The sequence below is a fragment of the Rhinatrema bivittatum genome, chromosome 3 (assembly GCF_901001135.1).
Source record: "Rhinatrema bivittatum chromosome 3, aRhiBiv1.1, whole genome shotgun sequence".
Classification (NCBI taxonomy): Eukaryota; Metazoa; Chordata; class Amphibia; order Gymnophiona; family Rhinatrematidae; genus Rhinatrema; species Rhinatrema bivittatum.
In genome coordinates this window covers 24,546,472-24,566,728 of record NC_042617.1, presented here as the reverse complement: position 1 = coordinate 24,566,728, position 20,257 = coordinate 24,546,472, and the positions used below count along the sequence as shown (strand labels likewise).

The 20,257-nt window shown below is 47.6% G+C and overlaps 1 protein-coding gene across 1 annotated transcript in view; it reads right to left on the bottom strand.

Annotated features, from left to right (window-relative positions):
* SPDYA (speedy/RINGO cell cycle regulator family member A) overlaps positions 1 to 20,257 on the bottom strand; it is a 284,932-nt gene that overhangs the window by 57,631 nt on the left and 207,044 nt on the right. The window contains exon 6 of the mRNA XM_029596747.1: positions 19,356 to 19,527. Coding sequence (XP_029452607.1) covers positions 19,356 to 19,527 — 172 coding nt within the window. The remainder of the gene's footprint in view (positions 1 to 19,355; positions 19,528 to 20,257) is intronic.

Genomic DNA, 20,257 nt, shown 5'->3' with positions numbered 1-20,257 from the left:
TCCTCAGATATGCTCTTGAACAGCCAATCGTCCAGATATGAGAACTCATGCACTCCCAGCCTGCGGAGGTGCGCTGCCACCACAGTCAGGCATTTTGTGAAAATTCGTGGGGCTGACACGAGTCCGAATAGTAAATCCAATACTGGAAGTGCTGTTTTCCCACCACAAATCTGAGATATTTCCTGTGACTTGGGGAATATCTCGATATCAGTGTACGCGTCCTTTAGATCAAGGGAGCATAGCCAGTCCCTTTTTTGCAGGGGATCAAGATGCCCAGGTAAACCATCTTGAACTTTTCTTTTCTTAGAAACTTGTTCAAGGCCCTTAGGTCGAGAATGGGACAGAGTCCTCCTGTTCTCTTTGTAATCATGAAGTACCTGCAGTAGAAACCTTACCCTCTTTGCCCTGGTGGTATGGTCTCGACCACGCCGGCTATTAAGAGGGAGGAAAGCTCCACTAGTGGTACCTCCTTATCCGCTACCAGCCCCCAAAATGGGCACAGAGTGCAATTTGGTGGGACAGAACCCACTGGTCGAAGGTATATGGGCCACTGGTTCGCAAAGAACCGCAGCCTGCCCCCGACCGGAGGGTCCATTGTCCCGGGTACAGGCAATTGGCCTACGTTCCCTATGACCCAGTCATAACCCCATCCCCAGAGTTGACTGAGGAGCCAGCTGGGGCTTGGGGGCTCTCTGCTTCCTAGGATGGCTGCGGGAGCCCTGATGATGTGGATGGAAATGAGTGGGTGGAGGATAATACTTCCTTTGGCGAAAGAGACTTCCTTGGCCTCTGTCTCTCCGGCCTCCTCAAAGAGGAGGACGGGTCCTGTGTGCTGGTGAAGATTTGCTGGAGGGTTTCATGGTGGTCCCGAAGTTGGGTCACAGCATCCCCTCACCCTATCTCCAAAGAGATTCTGCCCAGTACAAGGCATGTCAGCAAGTTGTTCCTGTACCTCTGATCGGAAATCCAAGACCCGCAGCCATGTCATTCTGTAGGCACTGATTCCCACTGTAGAGACTCTCGATGCTGTCTTGAAAACATTGTATGTTGCACAGACCTCATGTTTTCCACAATTTAGGCCCTTATGCACCAGCAACATGAGGATGTCTTGCTGCTGTTGAGGCAGCTGCTCAGCACCTCCTGCACCTGCTTCTACATGTCCCGCAAATACTGTGTCATGTAGAACTGGTAGGCAGCAATGCAGGCTATGAGTATGGCACCTTGAAATACTTTCCTCCCAAAAGTGTCCATTGCTCTATAGTCCTTCCCCAGAGGCACCAAGGAACAAGTCCAGCAGCCTTCTGGATGAGGTAGGCCCCATCTGCCTTCTTATTAATGGGAGGCACTGTGAGGGGTGTTCCCCTATCCTCAGCAGCAACTGTTTAAGAATCTCGTGTACCAGGACCACCATGATCTCCTTAGGAGGCTCCATGAACTGGAGGATCTCAAGCATTTTGTGCCCCGCATCCTCCTCTGTCAATAACTGAAGAGGGATGGCTTCCGCCATCACTCTCACAAAACTTGCAAAGGTTAAGTCCTCAGGCGGAGACTTCCTTCACTCCTCTGGAGAAGGGTCTGAAAGGAGACCCTCGGAGGACTCCGAAACATCATCCCCCCAGGGGACTTAGAATTCCTCATCCTCACTGTAAGTTACAGGGGATGGGTCCCTAGGTGCTCGACCTTTGTCCAGAAGTGCAGGCACTGGTAAAACTGGATGGGGGGTGGGGGAGGGCAGGCCTCAGCACTTCTGTCAGTCTCAGTGGAGTTTCCTTGGAGGAGGAACAAGCACCGAGCACTGGTAGAGAAGGCCTTGGTGCCCTGCCATGCAACAATGTTGTTCCGAACTGACACCAGCTGGGTCAGTAACTAACCGATGAGCATGCTAAGCTTCTCCAGAAGCGGTACGAGGATGGGCGGCACCAGGTCCGATGCCATTTGTGCCACAGGACCATAGCCCTGTAGCACTCAGTCCACCGCTAGCTGGACTCGGCACTTTAGCTCCTCCTTGAATGTTGCCGATGCCAACACAGACTCAGTGGAAGGAGGGGTGGCCAGATCCTCTTTGAACTCTCGAAGTGGATCGTGACTGGCATCAGAACCAGTGGAGACATTGATGGAGAATTGGCACTCCTCACCACGGTGCCACTTTGGGGTAAATGCAGGTGCATCCCCGTTCTTCGGCTTCCCTCAGTGCTTGGCCCGGTCCTTCCCCGGTGCCGAGGCCAATGACAAGGAACCCAACGTTCTTGGCCTGGAGGAGATCGACGGTCGGTTTCCAGTGCCCCTATCCGCCGATGGCATCCATAGAACTGATGGTCCCACTGATGTCGATGGCTTGGTGTCCATCGATACGACTCCTTGGTCCTTTGATGCCGATACTGCCAATGCCGATGGCTTGGACTTCTTCGACCCAAAGAGCTGATCCATCTTGTTCGAGTCTAAGCAGACATCCTTTCAGGGTTATCTGGGCAACCCCGAACATTATGCGATGCCCCCAGACAAAGGACACATATCTCATGTGGATCCATGATGGACATAGTCTTCGGGCACCAGGGGTATCGCAGAAAACCGGACGTGGCCATTTTGGACAAAACAAAACTGGCACGAATCGAAAATGATGGTGGCGGGGTGGCGATGGCCAGCATGCACTGATGCACTGCTGCCATGGGGAATCAATCGCAAAAGGAAACTTACCCGAATCACCAAAAACCCTGACTAGGAGACACTATGGGAGGCTACAGAGAAGGAACTGGCGACGGAACGAGGAAAATACCCATGAAAAATGCAAAAGCAAAGCTTTCACACAAGGCCAAAAAACAGACAAAGTGAACTCACTCACACCGTGAGGCTTACAGCTCTACGGAAAAAGAGACTGGAGAGGGACCCTGCGTGGATGCGTGGTATAGGGCAGGCTAGGCATGCTCAATGTGCCTAGTCAAAGTTTTCCGCATCAGGGCTCTATCTGATGATGTCACCCATGTGTGAGGACTACCATCCTACTTGTGCTTGGAGAATATTTCTTTACAGAAAGGGTGGAGGACACATAGAACAGCATCCTAGTGGAGGGGGTGGAGACAAAAACAGTATATCAATTTTAAAAAGCATGGGATAAATACAGAGGATCTCTAAGGAAGTGATGGGAATTATAATGCTAAATTAATTGGACGGATGGGCAGACTAGATGGGCTATACAGTCTTTTTCTGCCATTATGTTTCTATGTTTCTAAGAGTTATGTCTGGGAGAGAAACAAGTACAATCACAAGAAGCAGGATACAAGCATCTCTAGATATCAAATAAAAAATGTGAACTAATACTGTTAGTGAGCCAGGCATCTTATGGTATGCAGTGAATGCAGAAAAGTCCATGCTAAGATTCTGGCATGCATGTGTGCGCGCCGGGAGAGCGGGCACTCGCCCGCTCTCCCGCGTTTTTTACTGTATCAGCCCGAAAGTCTCTTCAATTTCTCATGTTTAGCATGGGAAAGATGTCTCCTGCAGCAGCACTATCTAAGCCTGTGATTTCCTAAGAAACTGCAGCATTCTTTTCCTCTTAATTGGTTGTGAGACCCCCACTGATATTCAGAGAAATAATTCTAAGCTGGTCCATTAATAGCATATGGTAAATTAGAAGCAAAGAGTAATACAGCATCCCCATAATGTATTTATTTATAACTTTTATATACCGACATTCAAATGAATATCACATCGGTTTACATACAACTGGGGTAACAACTTAACAGAAGGAACGGAAAATAAAAGTTACATCTAACAGGGGTTTTGAAGGAACGGGGATAAGAAAAGAAGGACAGGAAGACCTAGAAAGAAGAAATAAGGATAGATTGTCCATAATTATATTACATCACTTTATATTAATTTCAAGAGTCTACATCATGAGTTATTGCATTAATAATAAACATGGAACAATTGCCGTGGGCTGTATTTCGTTAACTGTTAGTATATTACAATTATATTACAATACTATCTCTATTACACTGCTAGGTGGTGAGGGGTAAGGTAAGATTAAGTGAAAGCTTGTTTATACAGCCAGGTTTTCAGTTTTTTCTTGAAGGTTGTAGTACAGTGTTCTAGGCGTAGGTCAGGTGGCATGGAGTTCCATAGTGATGGTCTTGCAATAGAGAGGGCTCTTTCTCGGGTGGAGGCGAGATGAGTGAGTTTAGGCGAAGGAGTTGATATAGTTCCTAAGTAGGCGGATCTGGTTGGTCTGTTAGAGGTGAGATACTGGAGAGAGTCGTTGAGCCAGTGCATCTCTTTATTGTGTAGGGTTTTGTGAATCTCTTTATTGTGTAGGGTTTTGTGAATAATGTACTACATGGTTGCCTGTATTCATCCTGTCCCTGAAGCTCTTGCCACGCACTACCAAAAAAGATAATGTATTCTTGGAAACAAAAAAAATCCCCCATCCAACTTTTAAGAACACCCTCTCCTCCAACTTTAAAACCCCACAAACTTCCAATTGAACCAAACTCAGAAAAACAGCCAGCTGTAAAGAACACTGGCACCCTCCCCTCAGAATTCATGCAGCGGGACATCTCCAAGTGGGACATCAGTTGAGACCCAGAGACCCCTAACTTTATATATATCTCCACCCTTACCCTATACCACCCCAACAATTGTCCCTTCATCTCATACAGGAAAATTAGTTCTTACCTGTTAATTTTCATTCCTGTAGTACTACGGATCAGTCCAGATTGTGGGTTGAGCCTCCTTTCCAGCAGGTGGAGACAGACTAAAACTGAAAGGATATTCTATATGAGGACAGAGCCTATCCTGTAACCCTTCAGTATAACCATTGTCAAAGCAGAAAAATAACAGAATAGGATCAAGCAAGTAACCACAAAGCTCAATGGAGCAACTGTAGAACAATGTAAGAAACATGGTATGACTAACTGCTCTTGCATATACTTGGTATTTAAACGACCAAGGCTTCTGGTGTAATTGCTCAGTATTCTTGCACAAAAATGAAGTATTAGAATCTAAGAATCTGCAAGAAACAAGCTTCGAGAGGACAGAAAGACAGACAGACAGGGAAGGGTGTCTGGACTGATCCGTGGTACTACAGGAACGAAAATTAACAGGTAAGAACTAATTTTCTTTTCCCTGTATGTACCCGGATCAGTCCAGACTGTGGGATGTACCAAAGCTTCCCTAAACCGGGTAGGACCGAGACAGTCCCGCTCGAAGCACTTGCCGCCCAAAAGAACCAAAAACCGGAGCTTGCACATCCAGACGGTAGTGTCGAGCAAAAGTATGCAAGGACATCCATGTGGCGGCCCTGCAAATCTCCTGTGGAGAGACCGATTGACTCTCCACCCAGGAAGTAGCTTGAGAACGTAGCGAATGAGCCTTTAGGCCCTCGGGAACCGCCCGACCTTGGCAAAGATAGGCCAAGGAGATCGCTTCTTTCAATCACCGCATAATAGTGGTCTTAGACGCCGGCTTACCCCGATTGGGCCCACTCCAGGGGACAAAAAGATGGTCCGAGACCTGAAAGTCATTGGTAACCTGGAGATAGCGAAGTAGAACTCGTTTGGTATCCAGCTTACGGAGATCGCTCCCAGTCGTACCCGCAATCTCCTCTGGGGAAAACGCAGGGAGCTCCACCGACTGGTTGACATGGAAATTGGAAACAACCTTTGGCAAGAAGGAAGGGACTGTCTTGAGGGATACCCCTGAATCGGAAAAGCGCAAAAAAGGTTCCCGACAGGACAACGCTTGAATCTCGGAGATCCATCGAGCGGAGGAGATAGAGACCAGAAAGATAGTCTTGAGCATAAGATCTTTTAATGTAGCGCGACGGAGAGGTTCGAATGGAGCAGCATAGAGGGTCCGAAGGACCAGGTTAAGACTCCACGATGGGCAAGTTGTACGAGAAGGTGGATGTAGGTGTTTGACGCCCTTCAAGAACCGGATCATGTCTGGGTGGCCCTCTAAGGGATGACCCGACCCAGGAGGGAGCCGAGAGCGGAGACTTGCATGCGCAGAGAACTGAAGGAAAGGCCCTTGGAAAGACCCTTCTGAAGGAATGAAAGGACCAACGAAACCGGGGCGGAGCGCGCTGAGACACTCGACTCTGCACAAACAGATTCAAAGACCTTCCAGATACGCACGTAAGCCAGAGAAGTCGACCGTTTCTGGGCCCGCAGCAAGGTGGAGATGTCCTCCTCCTTATAGCCCTTATGCCTCAGGCGTCGCCGTTCAAAAGCCAGGCCGCTAGACAGAAGCGATCGGCCTGGTCGAAAAATACAGGCCCCTGCCGAAGCAGGCAAGGGAGATGACCTAGCCGAAGAGGGTAGTCTGTCGCCAGGTTGACGAGATCTGCAAACCACGGCCTGCGCGGCCACTCGGGTGTTACCAGAACCACAGGTCCCTGGTGGAGCTCTATTCTTCTGAGAACTTTTCCCACCAGGGGGCCACGGGGGAAACAAGTACAGAAGGACGTCCGCCGGCCAAGGGAGAGCCAGAGCATCCACGCCCTCCGATCCGTGCTCCCTTCAGCGGCTGAAGAACCGATTTGCCTTGGCATTGTGCAAGGTCATCATGAGGTCCAGGTGGGGGGGACCCCACCTGTGGAGAATCAGATCCATGACCACGTCTGAGAGCTCCCACTCCCCCGGACTGAGTGATTGACGACTGAGGAAATCGGCCTGAACATTCTCCTTGCCCACGATGTGGGAGGCCACCAGGCACAGCAGATGCCGTTCCACCCATGTGAAGAGACGGCTGGCTTCTAGGGCTACCAGGGGGCTGCGGGTGCCCCCTTGGCGATTAATGTAAGCCACGGTGGTGGAGTTGTCTGACAGTACCCCGACTGCTTTGCCTCTGATCAGGGGGAGAAACTCCTGAAGTGCCAAGCATACCGCCCGAGTCTCCAACCAATTGATGTGCCAGTGAGACTGAATTGGCGACCAGACTCCCTGGGTGGACTGGGAGAGACAGACTGCACCCCAGCCCAAAAGACTGGCGTCCGTGGTTACTATCGTCCACTGCGAAGCTTGGAGAGGCATTCCCTGGAGCAGATGAGGAAGCGAAAGCCACCACTTGCAAGCCGGCGATTGTAGAGTCCAAGAACGGGAGGACTATGTGAAACTGTTCAGACACCTGCTGCCAGCGGGATAGCAAAGCTTTCTGTAACGGTCACATATGAGCAAAGGCCCAGGGGACTAGGTCGATGGTGGAAGCCATGGATCCCAAGACCTACAGGTAGTCCCAGGCCGTTGGGAGAGGCAGCGAAATCAGATTCTGAATCTGGTCGATCAGCTTGAGAGCCCACGCACGAGGCAAGAAGACCTTGCCCACTCGGGTGTCGAAGTGGGCTCCCAGGAACTCTAACTCCTGGGAGGGCTGAAGGTTGCTCTTGGAGAAATTCTCTATCCACCCGAGAGCTGAGAGGATGGCTAACACACAATCCACCGCTTGTCGACAAAGAGCCGCTGACTTGGCTCTGATGAGCCAGTTGTCCAGGTAGGAGTAAACAAGAATGCCTTCCCTGCGAAGGGCCGCCGCCACCACCACCACCAAAACCTTGGTAAAGGTATGAGGCGCGGTCGCGAGGCCAAAGGGAAGCGCCCGAAACTGGAAGTCCCAGTTGAGGATGTGGAAGTGAAGATACTTCTGGTAATCGCGGTGAATCGGAATATGGAAGAACGCCTCTGTCAGATTGAGTGAGGCGAGGAACTCTCCGGGGCGAACCGCCGTGATAACCGCTCGCAAGGTTTCCATGCGGAAATGTGGGATCTTAAGGGCCCAGTTGACCTGTTTGAGGTCTAAGATCGGGCGAAAGGACCCGTCCTTCTTGGGGACCACGAAGTAGATAGAATACTGGCCACTCCGAGCTCCTTCTCCGGGACCAGGACTACTGCTCCCAGACTCAGCAGCCTGGCGAGAGATTGCTCCACCGCCTCCCTCTTGGAATGCCCGCATGGGGAGAATAGAAAAAGATCCGGCAGGTCGCTGACAAGTTCGAAGGCATACCAGTCTCTCATAATGACGAGGACCCACTGGTCCGATGTGATTTTGACCCATTCCTCGAAAAAAAAGGGAGAGGCGGCCGCCTAGAAAGGGGACCGAGGAATGAGTCAACTTAACTTCATTGTGTGGTAGGCTTGGGGGTGGAGCGCTCGGGCTGGCCCTCGCGAAAGGGCCGCCGCTCATGAAAGGGCTGCGACCAAGACTGAGACCGGGAAGTATAACCCCCCTAGGAGCCACCCCGTCCGTGTGGGGTATACCGTCTATGATCCTGGAAGCGAGGATGAGAGGTTTAGGATGGTCCTCCAGAAGCTTATAAGAACATAAGAAAATGCCATACTGGGTCAGACCAAGGGTGCATCAAGCCCAGCACCCTGTTTCCAACAGTGGCCAATCCAGGCCATAAGAACCTGGCAAGTACCCAAAAACTAAGTCTATTCCATGTTACCATTGCTAATGGCAGTAGCTATTCTCTAAGTGAATTTAATAGCAGGTAATGGACTTCTCCTCCAAGAACTTATCCAATCCTTTTTTAAACACAGCTATACTAACTGCACTAACCACATCCTCTGGCAACAAATTCCAGAGTTTAATTGTGCTTTGAGTAAAAAAGAACTTTCTCCGATTAGTTTTAAATGTGCCCCATGCTAACTTCATGGAGTGCCCCCTAGTCCAGGGGTCCTCAACCACCGGTCCGCGGACCGGGACCGGGCCGTGGGAGTTTTTTGCCGGTCCGCGGCACCGCCAAGCACCGGCAGGTGTGTCGCGCGCTCCCGGTCTCTCCCGCTGCCGTTGCCGCCGGGCTGTCAGCACGTTCAAGCCCAGTGGGAACGGCAGCGGTGCTAGAAGAAGCTGTGGCACCCTCGGCTGGCCTTTTCTTCTTCCCGCGCCTGCCCCCCGTGACCCGGAACAGGAAGTGATACACGGAGCGGTGCGCGGGAAGGAGAAAGATTCGTGCCGCGTGATAAAGTAGCAGCGGCGGCTGCAGCGGCGGTCCCCGAGCAATTGAAGCAGCCGGTAATCGAGAAAGGAGACAGCAGCAGGAGCATCCCGCGGCCGATGGGATTCTTCTTTCTTGGCCTGCGGGGGCTGGAGGAGGAGGCTGCTGCAGCTCCCATTTGTGCTCCGGGGGGGGGGAGAAGAGGAAGTGAGTGAGAGAAAGAGAGAGAAGCAGCCAGCCAGCCAGCCAGCCTGTGTGTGATTGACTGGTCAGAGAGCTGATGTGTGTGTATGTGAGAGACAATGAAAGTGACTACTCAAGGAGATGACTGATGTGTATGTGAGAGTGTGAGTCATTAGTCAGGGAGGTGACTGATGTGTGTGTGAGAGAGAGAGAAAAAGCATGGAAGTGAGAAATCTGGGTATGTGGGAAAGCATGGGCGTAAGAAGCCTGATGTTGTGGGGGTGAAAGAAAGCATGGGAGTGAGAAACCTGGGTGAGTGTGCATGCATGAGAGAGAGAGACTGCTTGGTAAGGTGACGGTGTGTGTGAGAGAAAAAGACTGGTGTGTGTGAATGTGAGAGAATGTGATTCAGGGAATGAGAAGCCTGTGCACGTGGAGAGTGAGCATGGAAATGAGAGAGACTGGTGTGTGTGTAACAGAGAGAAAGTGATTATGGGAATGAGAAGCCTGTGCATGTGAAGAGAGTGAGCATGAGAGTGAGAAACCTGGGTGTGTGTGAGACACAGCATGGGAGGGAGAAGCCTGTATATCTGAAAGAGAACATGGGAGTGGGAAGCCTGTATGTGTGTGTATGCATGAGCGAGATCAGGTGACTGGTGTGTGTGTGTGTGAGAGAGAGAAATAAAGTGATTATGGGAATGAGAAGCCTGTGCATGTGAAGAGTGAGCATGAGAGTGAGAAACCTGGGTGTGTGTGAGACACATCATGGGAGGGAGAAGCCTGTATATCTGAAAGAGAACATGGGAGTGAGAGTCTGGTGAGTGTTTTTGTGTGTGTGTGTGTGAGAGAGAAAGAAAGTGATTATGGGAATGAGAAGCCTGTGCATGTGGAGAGAACAAGCATGGGAGTGAGAGACTGGTGAGTGAGTGTGTGTGTGTGTGAGAGAGAGAGAGAGAGAGAGAGAGAGAGAGAGAGACAGAGAAAGTGATTATGAGAGTGAGAAGCCCATATATGTAAGTAGAACACGGGAGTGGGAAGCCTGTGTGTGTGTGTGTGTGTGTGTGTGTGTATGGCATGAGAGAAACTGTTCAGGAAGGTGACTGGTGTGTGTGTGCCAAAGACTGTTTGGGAGATGATTGGTGTGTGAAAGACAGAAACTGGTCATGGGGGCATGACTGGTATGGTGTGTGTGTGAGAGACATGGGCACTAAGGAAGAGGACCATAAGTATAGAGCTTAGCTTCTACTGCTGCTTCTGGTGAGTGCCACGGCCTGCAGGGAAGGGGAGTAGGAGAGCTGCTGGAGGGGGTAAGTAAAGGTGGCTTTTTAAGTTTATTTTTCTTGACTACCATTTTAATTGTGTGATGTCTGCTTTTTTTAAATATTTTATTGGTGTTTGGAGAATGTTTAATAGTTTTTATGAGTTTTTAATTGTTGGATGTTATTCTGTTCATAGCTGTTTTGAAACATTTATTCTGCTTATTAGTATAGTTTTACAATTATTTCTGTGTGGGGATCTATAGCTTGGTCTCAAATAACCCTTTCAAGCGTTCACACAGATGGTCCTCAGGTCTTCTTAACGGGTGTCCCACTTATGAATTATTCTCTTATGTCCATATTGATTTGGTCTCATATATTGGGCATAAGAGAATAATTCATAAGTGGGACACCCGTTAAGAAGACCTGAGGACCATCTGTGTGAACGCTTGAAAGGGTTATTTGAGACCAAGCCTTTTGATTTGGTCTCATATACATTACTAAGTATTAGTAAATTATATCAAATATAGAAGTTTGAAAATCAAGAGGTGTTTCTCACGAAAGAAGACCAATAGCCATACTGAAGTAAAAGATCTATTTTTGGTGTTATTTGGGTGTATCAGGGACAGAGTGAGATTAGAGGCAGTATAGAATTGAGGGTGAATTTAAGATTGTATGTTTGTGGACATTGATAGTGTGCTTCAAATTGAGTAGTTAAAACATCTGTATTAGATGTAGCTAGGTTTTACAAAAAGAGTTAAATTAACATTATGTTATATTTTCAATAAAGCATAAATAATTTTTAATTGAACAATGTATATTTTTTTGAATTAATTCAATAAGAAGCAATAGTGCTTTTCTTTCCCAAACAATTTAGTTTTGGGTTTTTTGTGTGTATATATATATATTTCTCTCTGACGACAAATGGTGCACCACTACCACTGCCTAGTGGGGGAAGAAGGAAGGCCAAATTGAAGAGTTTTGGTGGGCTGAATGGTTGATCGCCTGGAAAAAACATAGGTAACACCAGGAACTGGGGTGCTTCGATGTTCAAGCATATGCCTATTGCAAAGGCAGTGTGATCCCCGGGATGAAGGACTGAGGAATGGACTGGAGAGAAGTCCTTCTGTATTGTTAATTGTTTGGGTAATTGCCAGGTTCTTGTGGCCTAGTTTGGCCTCTGTTGGAAACAGGGTGCTGGCCTTGATGGACCCTTGGTCTGACCCAGCATGGCAATTTCTTATGTTCTTATGTTATATTTTATATATTTATTTATTTTTGAGGAAATATGGAGCTACTGTAGAATGAGATCATTATGAAATGTTAAGGGGATTATAGGTAAGACCCATTGATCCAATATAATGTGATTGTTAAGACTGGGAAATAAGTGGACAAACTTTATCCTATAGGTGATGATGGTAGCCTTATGATTTGTAAACCAGGACTGGGTTTTTGTAGGTTGAGGATCTGTAGGATGCCGCGGCTGGCAAGGCGTCCTAATACGCTGATATGGTGCGTGTAGTTGATCAGCTCATTGTCTCAATGGTTGGTAAGATGGAGGCTTACAATAGGAATAAGGCTTGAAGGGTGATTTCCCCTTTTTTTTTTTTTGATCCTCGGTAGAGGGCCGAGGCTGAATATTGACGTCGTGATAGAGATGGACGTTGAGGAGATGTGAGGAAAACAAACTGCCTTTTCCTGTTCTTCAAGCCTTATGACCGCATCTTTGAAAAATTCTCATAATAAAATGACTGGACAACATGGCAAATATGCCCAGTTGTCGTGAAAATGACATTTCATATGGCGCTAGTACGTAAGCCTGGAAGGCGTCTGGCTGTCAAGGTAGCTGCTGAAGTCTTAAAGGAGACTTAAAAACCTACGGAACGGAGTTCAGGAAGTGCCTCCACCTTTTCTCGAGGTTAAGGTATTGAGGCAAGGTTTTTTGGAATGTGGTTTCTAGAGTCTGTAGATTATCAAAGAGATGCGCGATGCAAGTTGGTGGTTTGCACGCGGGTTGTGAGCCATTAATATGAAATGGTCCTTTTTTTTTTTTTTTTTTAAGTCCTTCAAGGACTTATGGTTTTCATGCAGTGGTGAGTTGGAATGAATTCTGGACTTACCAGACGTTTGTATTGCCGACTGAACTACCACAGAGAGATGTGTAACGTGAACGGTAGTATAGAAAGATAAATCTTTCATTTGTATATCCAGTCGATGTGACAATGTTAGGAACCAAGAAGGGAGTTTCCCAGGAATTCTCCTCCAAAGCTGTTAACTGGAAGCTGTGGTAGGACCATCGGTTCAGGAGGAACCGGAAAACAAAACTCCAGCTTGTTCCTCAGCCCCCCACGGAGAAGTAGAATCCTACTGGTGGTCATGATAAACCTTGCCCAACCTTTGCAGACTGCGTAGGTGGTAAAACACGCTGAAAAACGAACTCGGCTCTAGTATGCCGGTTTCTGTTGGTGTTTTCCTTTTCCTTTTCCTTTTTTTTTTATGTTTTTGCACTGGTTGGAGGGGCTGATTCTGTAGCAGTGACGGATTGCTATGATGCAATGTTGTCAGGTTTCTGGCAGGCACAACAGTGCCTGTGCGTTTGTCACCAGTGCCGATGATCTGGCGTACCTGCTGCCTGCGCCAGTGACCTGGCGTTCTTGGTGCATTTTGCTTATGCCAAGGACCTGGCGTGCCGACATCCTGGCCTGAGCAGCGCCACTTTATTGGTTGTGAATGAGCTGGTGTGCCCAAGCTGGTGGCGAGGCCATGGGTCATCGGTATTGATGTCCCGGCTGAAACATGATATGCTGGTGTGCCAGCACTCGCGTCAATGCGGTGGCTCGCCGATGGCTGCATCAGTGCGGCAGCCGCGCTGATGCGTCGGCTCGCCGGCAGCCACATCAATGAGTTGGCGCTTGCATTGACGCTTCGGCACCCCACTAGGGGTGTTTGTTTATCTAAACAATAGTGGGATGTGAAGGTGTGAAGCGAGGACCATGTCACCGCTTTACATATGTCTATGATAGGAACTTGATGTAGAGAGGCGATTGAGGCTGCCATGGCATGCACCTGATGTGCCTTAAAGTGTTTCAGGTAAAGTTTGCAATCTTTGTTGATAACAGAACTGTATACAGTTCGATATCCATGCGGATAAAGTTCTTTTTGTCACAGGACGCCCTGGAGCGTTCAGATTGAATGAAAGAAATAGTTGTGAAGGTCGATTGGGTGAAAGCGTGCATCTTTTGTAGTAGGCTGGTGCATGTTTGCAATCTAAAGTGTGTAATTTCTTCTCATTAGCGTTAGCATGAGGTTTAGGATGGAATGTGGGCAAGGTGATGGTCTGGTTAATGTGGAAACTGGAGATCACCTTTGGTAGAAACTTAGGGTGAGTGCGTAGGGTCACCTTGTCATGGTGAAATTGAAGATAAGGAGGGTAGTGAACTAAGGCTTGCAATTCACTAAGGGGTAGATTTTCAAAAACCGCGAATAGGTGTACTTTTGTTGGCGCTCCAGGCGCAAACAAAAGTACGCTGGATTTCAGTAGATACGCGCGTAGCCGCTGAAATCCGGGATCGGCGCGCGCAAGGCTATCGATTTCGTATAGCCGGCGTGCGCCGAGCCGCGCAGCCTACCCCCGTTCCCTCCGAGGCCGCTCCGAAATCGGAGCGGCCTCGGAGGGAACTTTCTTTTGCCCTCCCCTCACCTTCCCCTCCCTTCCCCTACCTAACCCACCCGCCCGGCCCTGTCTAAACCCCCCCCTTACCTTTGTTGGGGGATTTACGCCTCCCGGAGGGAGAAGTAAATCCCCGCGCGCCAGCGGGCCGCTAGCGCGCCGGGACGCGATCTGGGGGCGGGTCCGGAGGGCGCGGCCACGCCCCCGGGCCGCCCCGGGCCGTAGCCACGCCCCCGGGCCCGCCGCCGGAACGCTCCCGACACGCCCCGAAAACGCCGCGCGGTTCGGGCCCGCCCCCGACACGCCCCCTCCGAAAACCCCGGGACTTACGCGAGTCCCGGGGCTCTGCGCGCGCCGGTAGGCCTTTGTAAAATAGGCTTACTGGCGCGCAGGGCTCTTAAAATCCGCCCCTAAGTCTCCTTGCAGAAGTTAAAGCAACCAGAAAAAACACCTTCCAGGAAAGTTAGCATAGGTGACAAGTTTCCAAAGGTTCAAAGGGTGAAAGCATTAGTTGTTCAAGAACTGTATTAATGTCCCACAGTACTGGTGGTTTGTGTACAGGTGGATGGAGGTGTAATATGCCTTTCATAAACTTGGATACTAAGGTATGACATGATATAGGCTCTCCATCTAGAGGGGTATGATACGCAGCTATAGGGCTTAAAAGAACTCGAAGCGAGGACGTAGCAAGTCCTTTGCTGTACAGTAGATGGAGATATGAAAGAAGCCGTTCAGATGGGCAAGTTAACGGGTCGATACCTAGTGATGTACATCAAGAAGTGTAGCGTGTCCACTTTCTCTGGTAATTCAGTCTGGTTGATAGCTTTCTAGAGGACAGCAGTATGTCCTGAAGAGTAGGAGAAATGTTTAGACGCTGGTAAACAAACCTTTAAATCTCCATGCCGTGAGGTGTAGCAAGGAGTTTAGAGGATGTAGCAGTGTTCCCTTGTCCTGCGTGAGAAGGTGTGAACTGTTGCCAGGGGAATCGGCTGTGGATTGATAGTCATAGTAGGTAACTGTACCATGGTTGACGAGGCCATGCTGGTGCAATTAGGATTAGATCCGCTTGATCCTCATTGCATCTCTGGAGTGTTCGAGAGATGAGTGGTATCGGGGAGAATTGTGACCAATTGATAAGAAAGGAATTGTGACCAATCGATGAGAAAGGTGTCTGGGGAGAGTCTGAGGGGGCTTGGGTAAACTGAGAAAAATCTCTCTAGTTTTCTGTTGTTCTCTGTTGCAAACAGGTCAACTGTAGGGAGACCACATGTCACGAAAACTTCCTGAGTCACCTCTGGATTCAGTTCCCATTCGTGTGGGCAAAAAATTCTGCTGAGCTTGTCCACTCTGGAATTGTGTATCCCTGGCAGATAAGTTGCCTGTAGTGAGATGGATCTGTGATGAGCCCATTCCAGCATTTTCATTGCTTCCTTGCAGAGGTTCCAAGAACCGGACCCTCCTTCTTTGTTTATATAAAACATGGTCACTTGGTTGTCTGTGTGCACCATGACTATTTTCCCCTGTAAGGTATCTCCGAAGGCTCGAAGGGTGTTTTTTACTGCCCTGAGCTCCAGAAGGTTGATATGAAGTGTCCGCTCGAACATAGACCTTGTGTCTGTAACGTTTGCAGATGAGCTTCCCATCTTGTGGGAGATGCATCCGTGCTGAGTATCACTTGATATCAAAGGGGTCTCAGTGGTGAACCCAAGGAAAGTGTTTGTGGGAGTAACCACCATTGTAGGTCTCATTTCATACTGGTGGTTAAGGAAACGGGTGTGGACAATGATTGTAGATATTGAGTCCATTGAAGTTGGAGACCCCATTGTAGGCGGTGCATATGAAGGCGTGTGTGTGGAACCACATAAATGGCTGCCGTCATGTGTCCCAGAACAGTGAGCACTTGATGAGCTGGTATTGTCGCACTGTGAAGTAGCACTGTAAAGATTGTAGAGAGAGCTAGTGCTCTCGGGTGAGGTAGGAAAGCCTTGTCTTGGATCATATCGATGTAGGCTCCTATGAATTGTAAAGTTTGAGTGGGCTCCAGTTTCGATTTCTCGTAGTTGATGAGGAGTCCGAGGTTGTCCAGGCAAGAAATCGTTTTGAGAAGATTGTCCCGTAGTAGGCTTGGATTGGATGCTACTAGGAGCCAATCGTCCAGGTAGGGAAAGATTTGTACCTTCTGACGACGAAGGTGTGCCACCGCCACTGCCATGCATTTGGTGAAAACTCTGGGGGCCGAAGCCAGGCCGAATGGAAGAACTTTGTACTGGAAATGTTGATTGTCCGCCTGGAAAGAAAGGTAACACCAGGAACTGGGGTGCATTGGTATGTGAGCATGAGCATCTTTCAATCCAGTGAGCACATCCAGTCCCCGGGTTGAAGAAATGGAAGAATGGATTTGAGAGAAGTCATTTTGAACTTCTCCTTATGTAAGTGTTTGTTGAGGGAACGAAGGTCCAGAATCAGCCGTAAACCTCCTGTTTTCTTGGGAATTAGGAAATATTGGGAATAGAAGCCCTGATGAAATTCCTGGGGAGGTAGCTTCTGGATGCACTGATTTTGTAAAAGAAGTTTGATTTCATGTAGGATATGTTCCTTCTGAGTTATAAACTTCTGAGGAACCCAGTGTGGGAGGGTTGGGAGGGATGAGAAATTGAGGGCATAGCCCTTCTGTATTATTGATAAAACCCATTGATCCGATGTAATGTGATTCCAGGCTGGTGATGACGGTGGCATTGTCATTTTTAAAAACTCGATTGGGCTTTTGCCGGTTGAGGATCGGATTGTTGCCGTGGCTGCCTAGGATTTCTAGTATGCTGGCGTGCAGGCTGCTGTTGATAAGTCTGTTGCCTTAATGACTGATTGTACTGAGCCTTATAATAAGTGTAAGGTCTAAAGGTCTTATAGGAAGACCTACGATAAGAAGTCGAGGCAGAATATTGATGTTGTGAAGTATTTGGACGTTGCAGCGATGTTAAGGAAAGAACTGCCGTTTTTTGCTCCTTGAGTTTTGTTACAGTATCAGTAAACTGATCTCCGAACAAATTGTCTGGATGACTTGGCAAATTAGCCAATTTGTCATGAACATCGCCCTTATGGCACTAGATCGCAACCACGCAAGGCGTCTGGCTGCTAAGGCATTTGCTGAAGTTTTAGACAAAACATCAAAACCTTCTTAGATGGATCTCAGTAAATGACGCAAACCTTCCTCAAGGTTATAGTATTGAGGAGGTAAGGAAGTATCTGCAGAGGATTACTGAAGATGTGGTTGCAATGCTTGCAGACTCTCGAAAAGATATTGTGTTATGTAAAACTGGTGGTTTTGAATGCGGCATTGAGCATCGCAGAGGAATATGCCTTCTTTGCAAAATCATTCAATATCTTATTATCTTTAGTCGGCGGTGTGTTGGAGTGAATTCTGGATTTGCGAGCCTTTTGCATCGCCGACTCAATTACCACTGACTGGTGTGGAAGTTGAACAGTGGTATAGAAAGGAGAATCCTTCATTCTGTATTTCAGGTCAACTTTACGAGATGTTGGAGGAACTGTCAAGGGAGTAGCCCAAGATTTCTCCAGTAAAGCTGTCAATGCAGTGTGTTGTGGGAGGGCCACTGGTTCAGATGGCATGTCCAAGATCTTGAGGATACCCAACATTTCTTGATGAGGAACTGGTATCTTCTTGGTCTGTATGTTGAGTAATTGACCCACCTTGTCTATGAACTGAGAATAGGTAAGGTCCTCTGGTGGTGATGAAGGCTCTGGAGGTATCTCATCTGGGTCAGATGGGTAACCCATGGATGAATCTGAAGAGGGATCCTCCAAGGGAGAAGCTGGGGAGATTGGGACATCCCGTGAAGTTAGAGGAATCTTAGATGGTTGTACCGGACCTGCTTGCGGTATAGAAGGAAGCAGTTTTGGTGGTAAATGAGATTTCTCTATTGACTGTAGAAATTGAGTCAGAAGAGTAGTAATCTGAGAAATAGCTTGGTTTGCTACGCCCGATGTAGACTGATCTTGTAAGTGTCTTATGTGGGGTGGAAGAGCGGATGGAAGAAGCTCCTTGGTTGGTGAAGAAGGATCATCAGAACCCTTGGAGACAATGGAAATATGAGACAGTGCCCCAGGTGGTGATGGGGTCTCGTCTGTCATAGAAAGTGGAGATGTAGGTTGAGTGTTACTCATCTCCTGTGTTGGTGAAGCTTCTCTGCATCTTTTGTAACTCGAGTGATACTTCTCAGGGTGTTTCTGCGTCAAATGTTTTTGCAGTCGAATGCGTCGAGCAAAGGCGTCTGCACCGGTAGCATTACATTTCCCTGCGTCGATGCGGCAGTGTGTCAGTGCTTCGATGCTTCGTGTCGAACCTGGTGTTGATGCTTCGATCTTGATGCATGCATCGGTGAAGCATGCAGCTGCGATGCCACTGACGCATCTCCCGCACTCTGAGCCAATTTTCAGCTGGCGCTTAGCGGACGGGGTCCTGACCTGAGAGGGTCGACTGAAGAGGCCCTCTTCTTCAAAGGGGACTTTTTCTTCAACGTTGGAGCTGGAACTGATCTGACAGACACTTCTGAAGAGGCATAAGAGCCCGAAGTCCTGGATCTCAGCTCATGATGTTCTCTCTGCCTCCGGTCCTGAGGGAACATTTTCCTGCAGTCCTCACAAGTCGACTGGTCGTGGGTCCCAAGGCAGAAGTGGCAGGAGATGTGGCTATCAGTAGCTGACATTAACTTGCCACAGGAACAGAATTTTAAGCCTAGACGAGGCTTTTCTGGTTTGGATGTTAAGATGTTTTTACCTGCAGTAATCATTTCTTTTTAACTTTTAACTTTTTTAAAGACTTTTTTCCTCACAGAATATAACTTTCTCTGGAGAAAGAGCTCCGCGTGCCCTAATGGTCTCGTGGGAAAAAACTGACTGAGGAGACAGAGGTAATCCTGTCAGGATACAGGAGGGAGCACCTACCTGAAAGACTTTGAGACTTAGAGAGCTCCGCCACCTAGTGGCATGGAAGTCGTACCCAGACAGCATGGCTAATTCAGCTGCTTATCTACGTGAAAAAAAAATATATATAGATATATATATCTATATATATATATATATAGATATATATATATACACAGAGATTGAAGGGAGGGCCTAAATATAGAGCTCTCTTATAATGGTGGATGCCATATGTTGTGTTTTTAAGATTGCAGTATTGATTGTGATGCTTCTACCGCTGTTCACTGTTTACATGTCTTGTATCAGTTGGTTTCTCAATAAAAATTAAATAAACTTAAAAAAAAAAAAAAAAAATGTCAAACACAAGAAACATCCCTACCTCCTCACAGCAACGTCTGCTGACAACAGCTCTATAGTCAATTCTAGACCACAGTTGGTCTCTCATCTTCAGAAAACTGGGGAAGAGTTTTCTCCAGTTTTTCCCTAAAGCCCAGGGAAAAATTTCATATTTGGACTCTTCTTCATCTTCTTCAACTGTATTTGCCAAATATCTGCAAAAGTATGAACAGTAATAATCTAAGACCATGTGGTATATGAGTTCTATTAGTATGAATTTTAGCCTCTGACAAAAAGTAATAAACACAAAATACATTTTATTTTCTGTTTGTCTCCCAATTGGTTTATCACAAGCTACTCCCCCCAAACAAATATAATACATAAAAAGGTTATTGTAAGATTAGGAATTTTTGGGAACATGGAATTTTACATCCTTTTTGCAAAATTTTGGGCTATTGTTTATACTATACACTACACAGTATTGGTATCCCAGAGAAAAAATGATACAAATGAGGATGCAGATGCTCTTTCATCTAATTTTTTCAGTAGTTCATAAAGGTTAATCAATGATGATATTAGGATAAATCTGTTATACACAAATTATTTTTTACTGGTTTTACCAGTTTATTTGACATCACACCTTATTCAGTTCACACCAAGGGGCTGATATATTAAAGTACAAAATGTTTTCACAAAAGGGGTTTGAGTACAAAAAGCAAAAAACTCTCACAAATGCGCAAAACCATTAACGTATGTGAGTTTTGCATGAAAGTTTTCACAAAAGTCAGCTTTGCAGTAGTGACCTTTTACTCGTAGTCCATTATACTTGAAAGCTTATTCACAACAGTAATCAGCTGCTGTGATGCAGGGAATTTAACAAGATCCAGAGACCATTCATGGGAGCCTAGGAACTAGTTGCGCTCCCCTGTCAGGATGTCTTTCCCT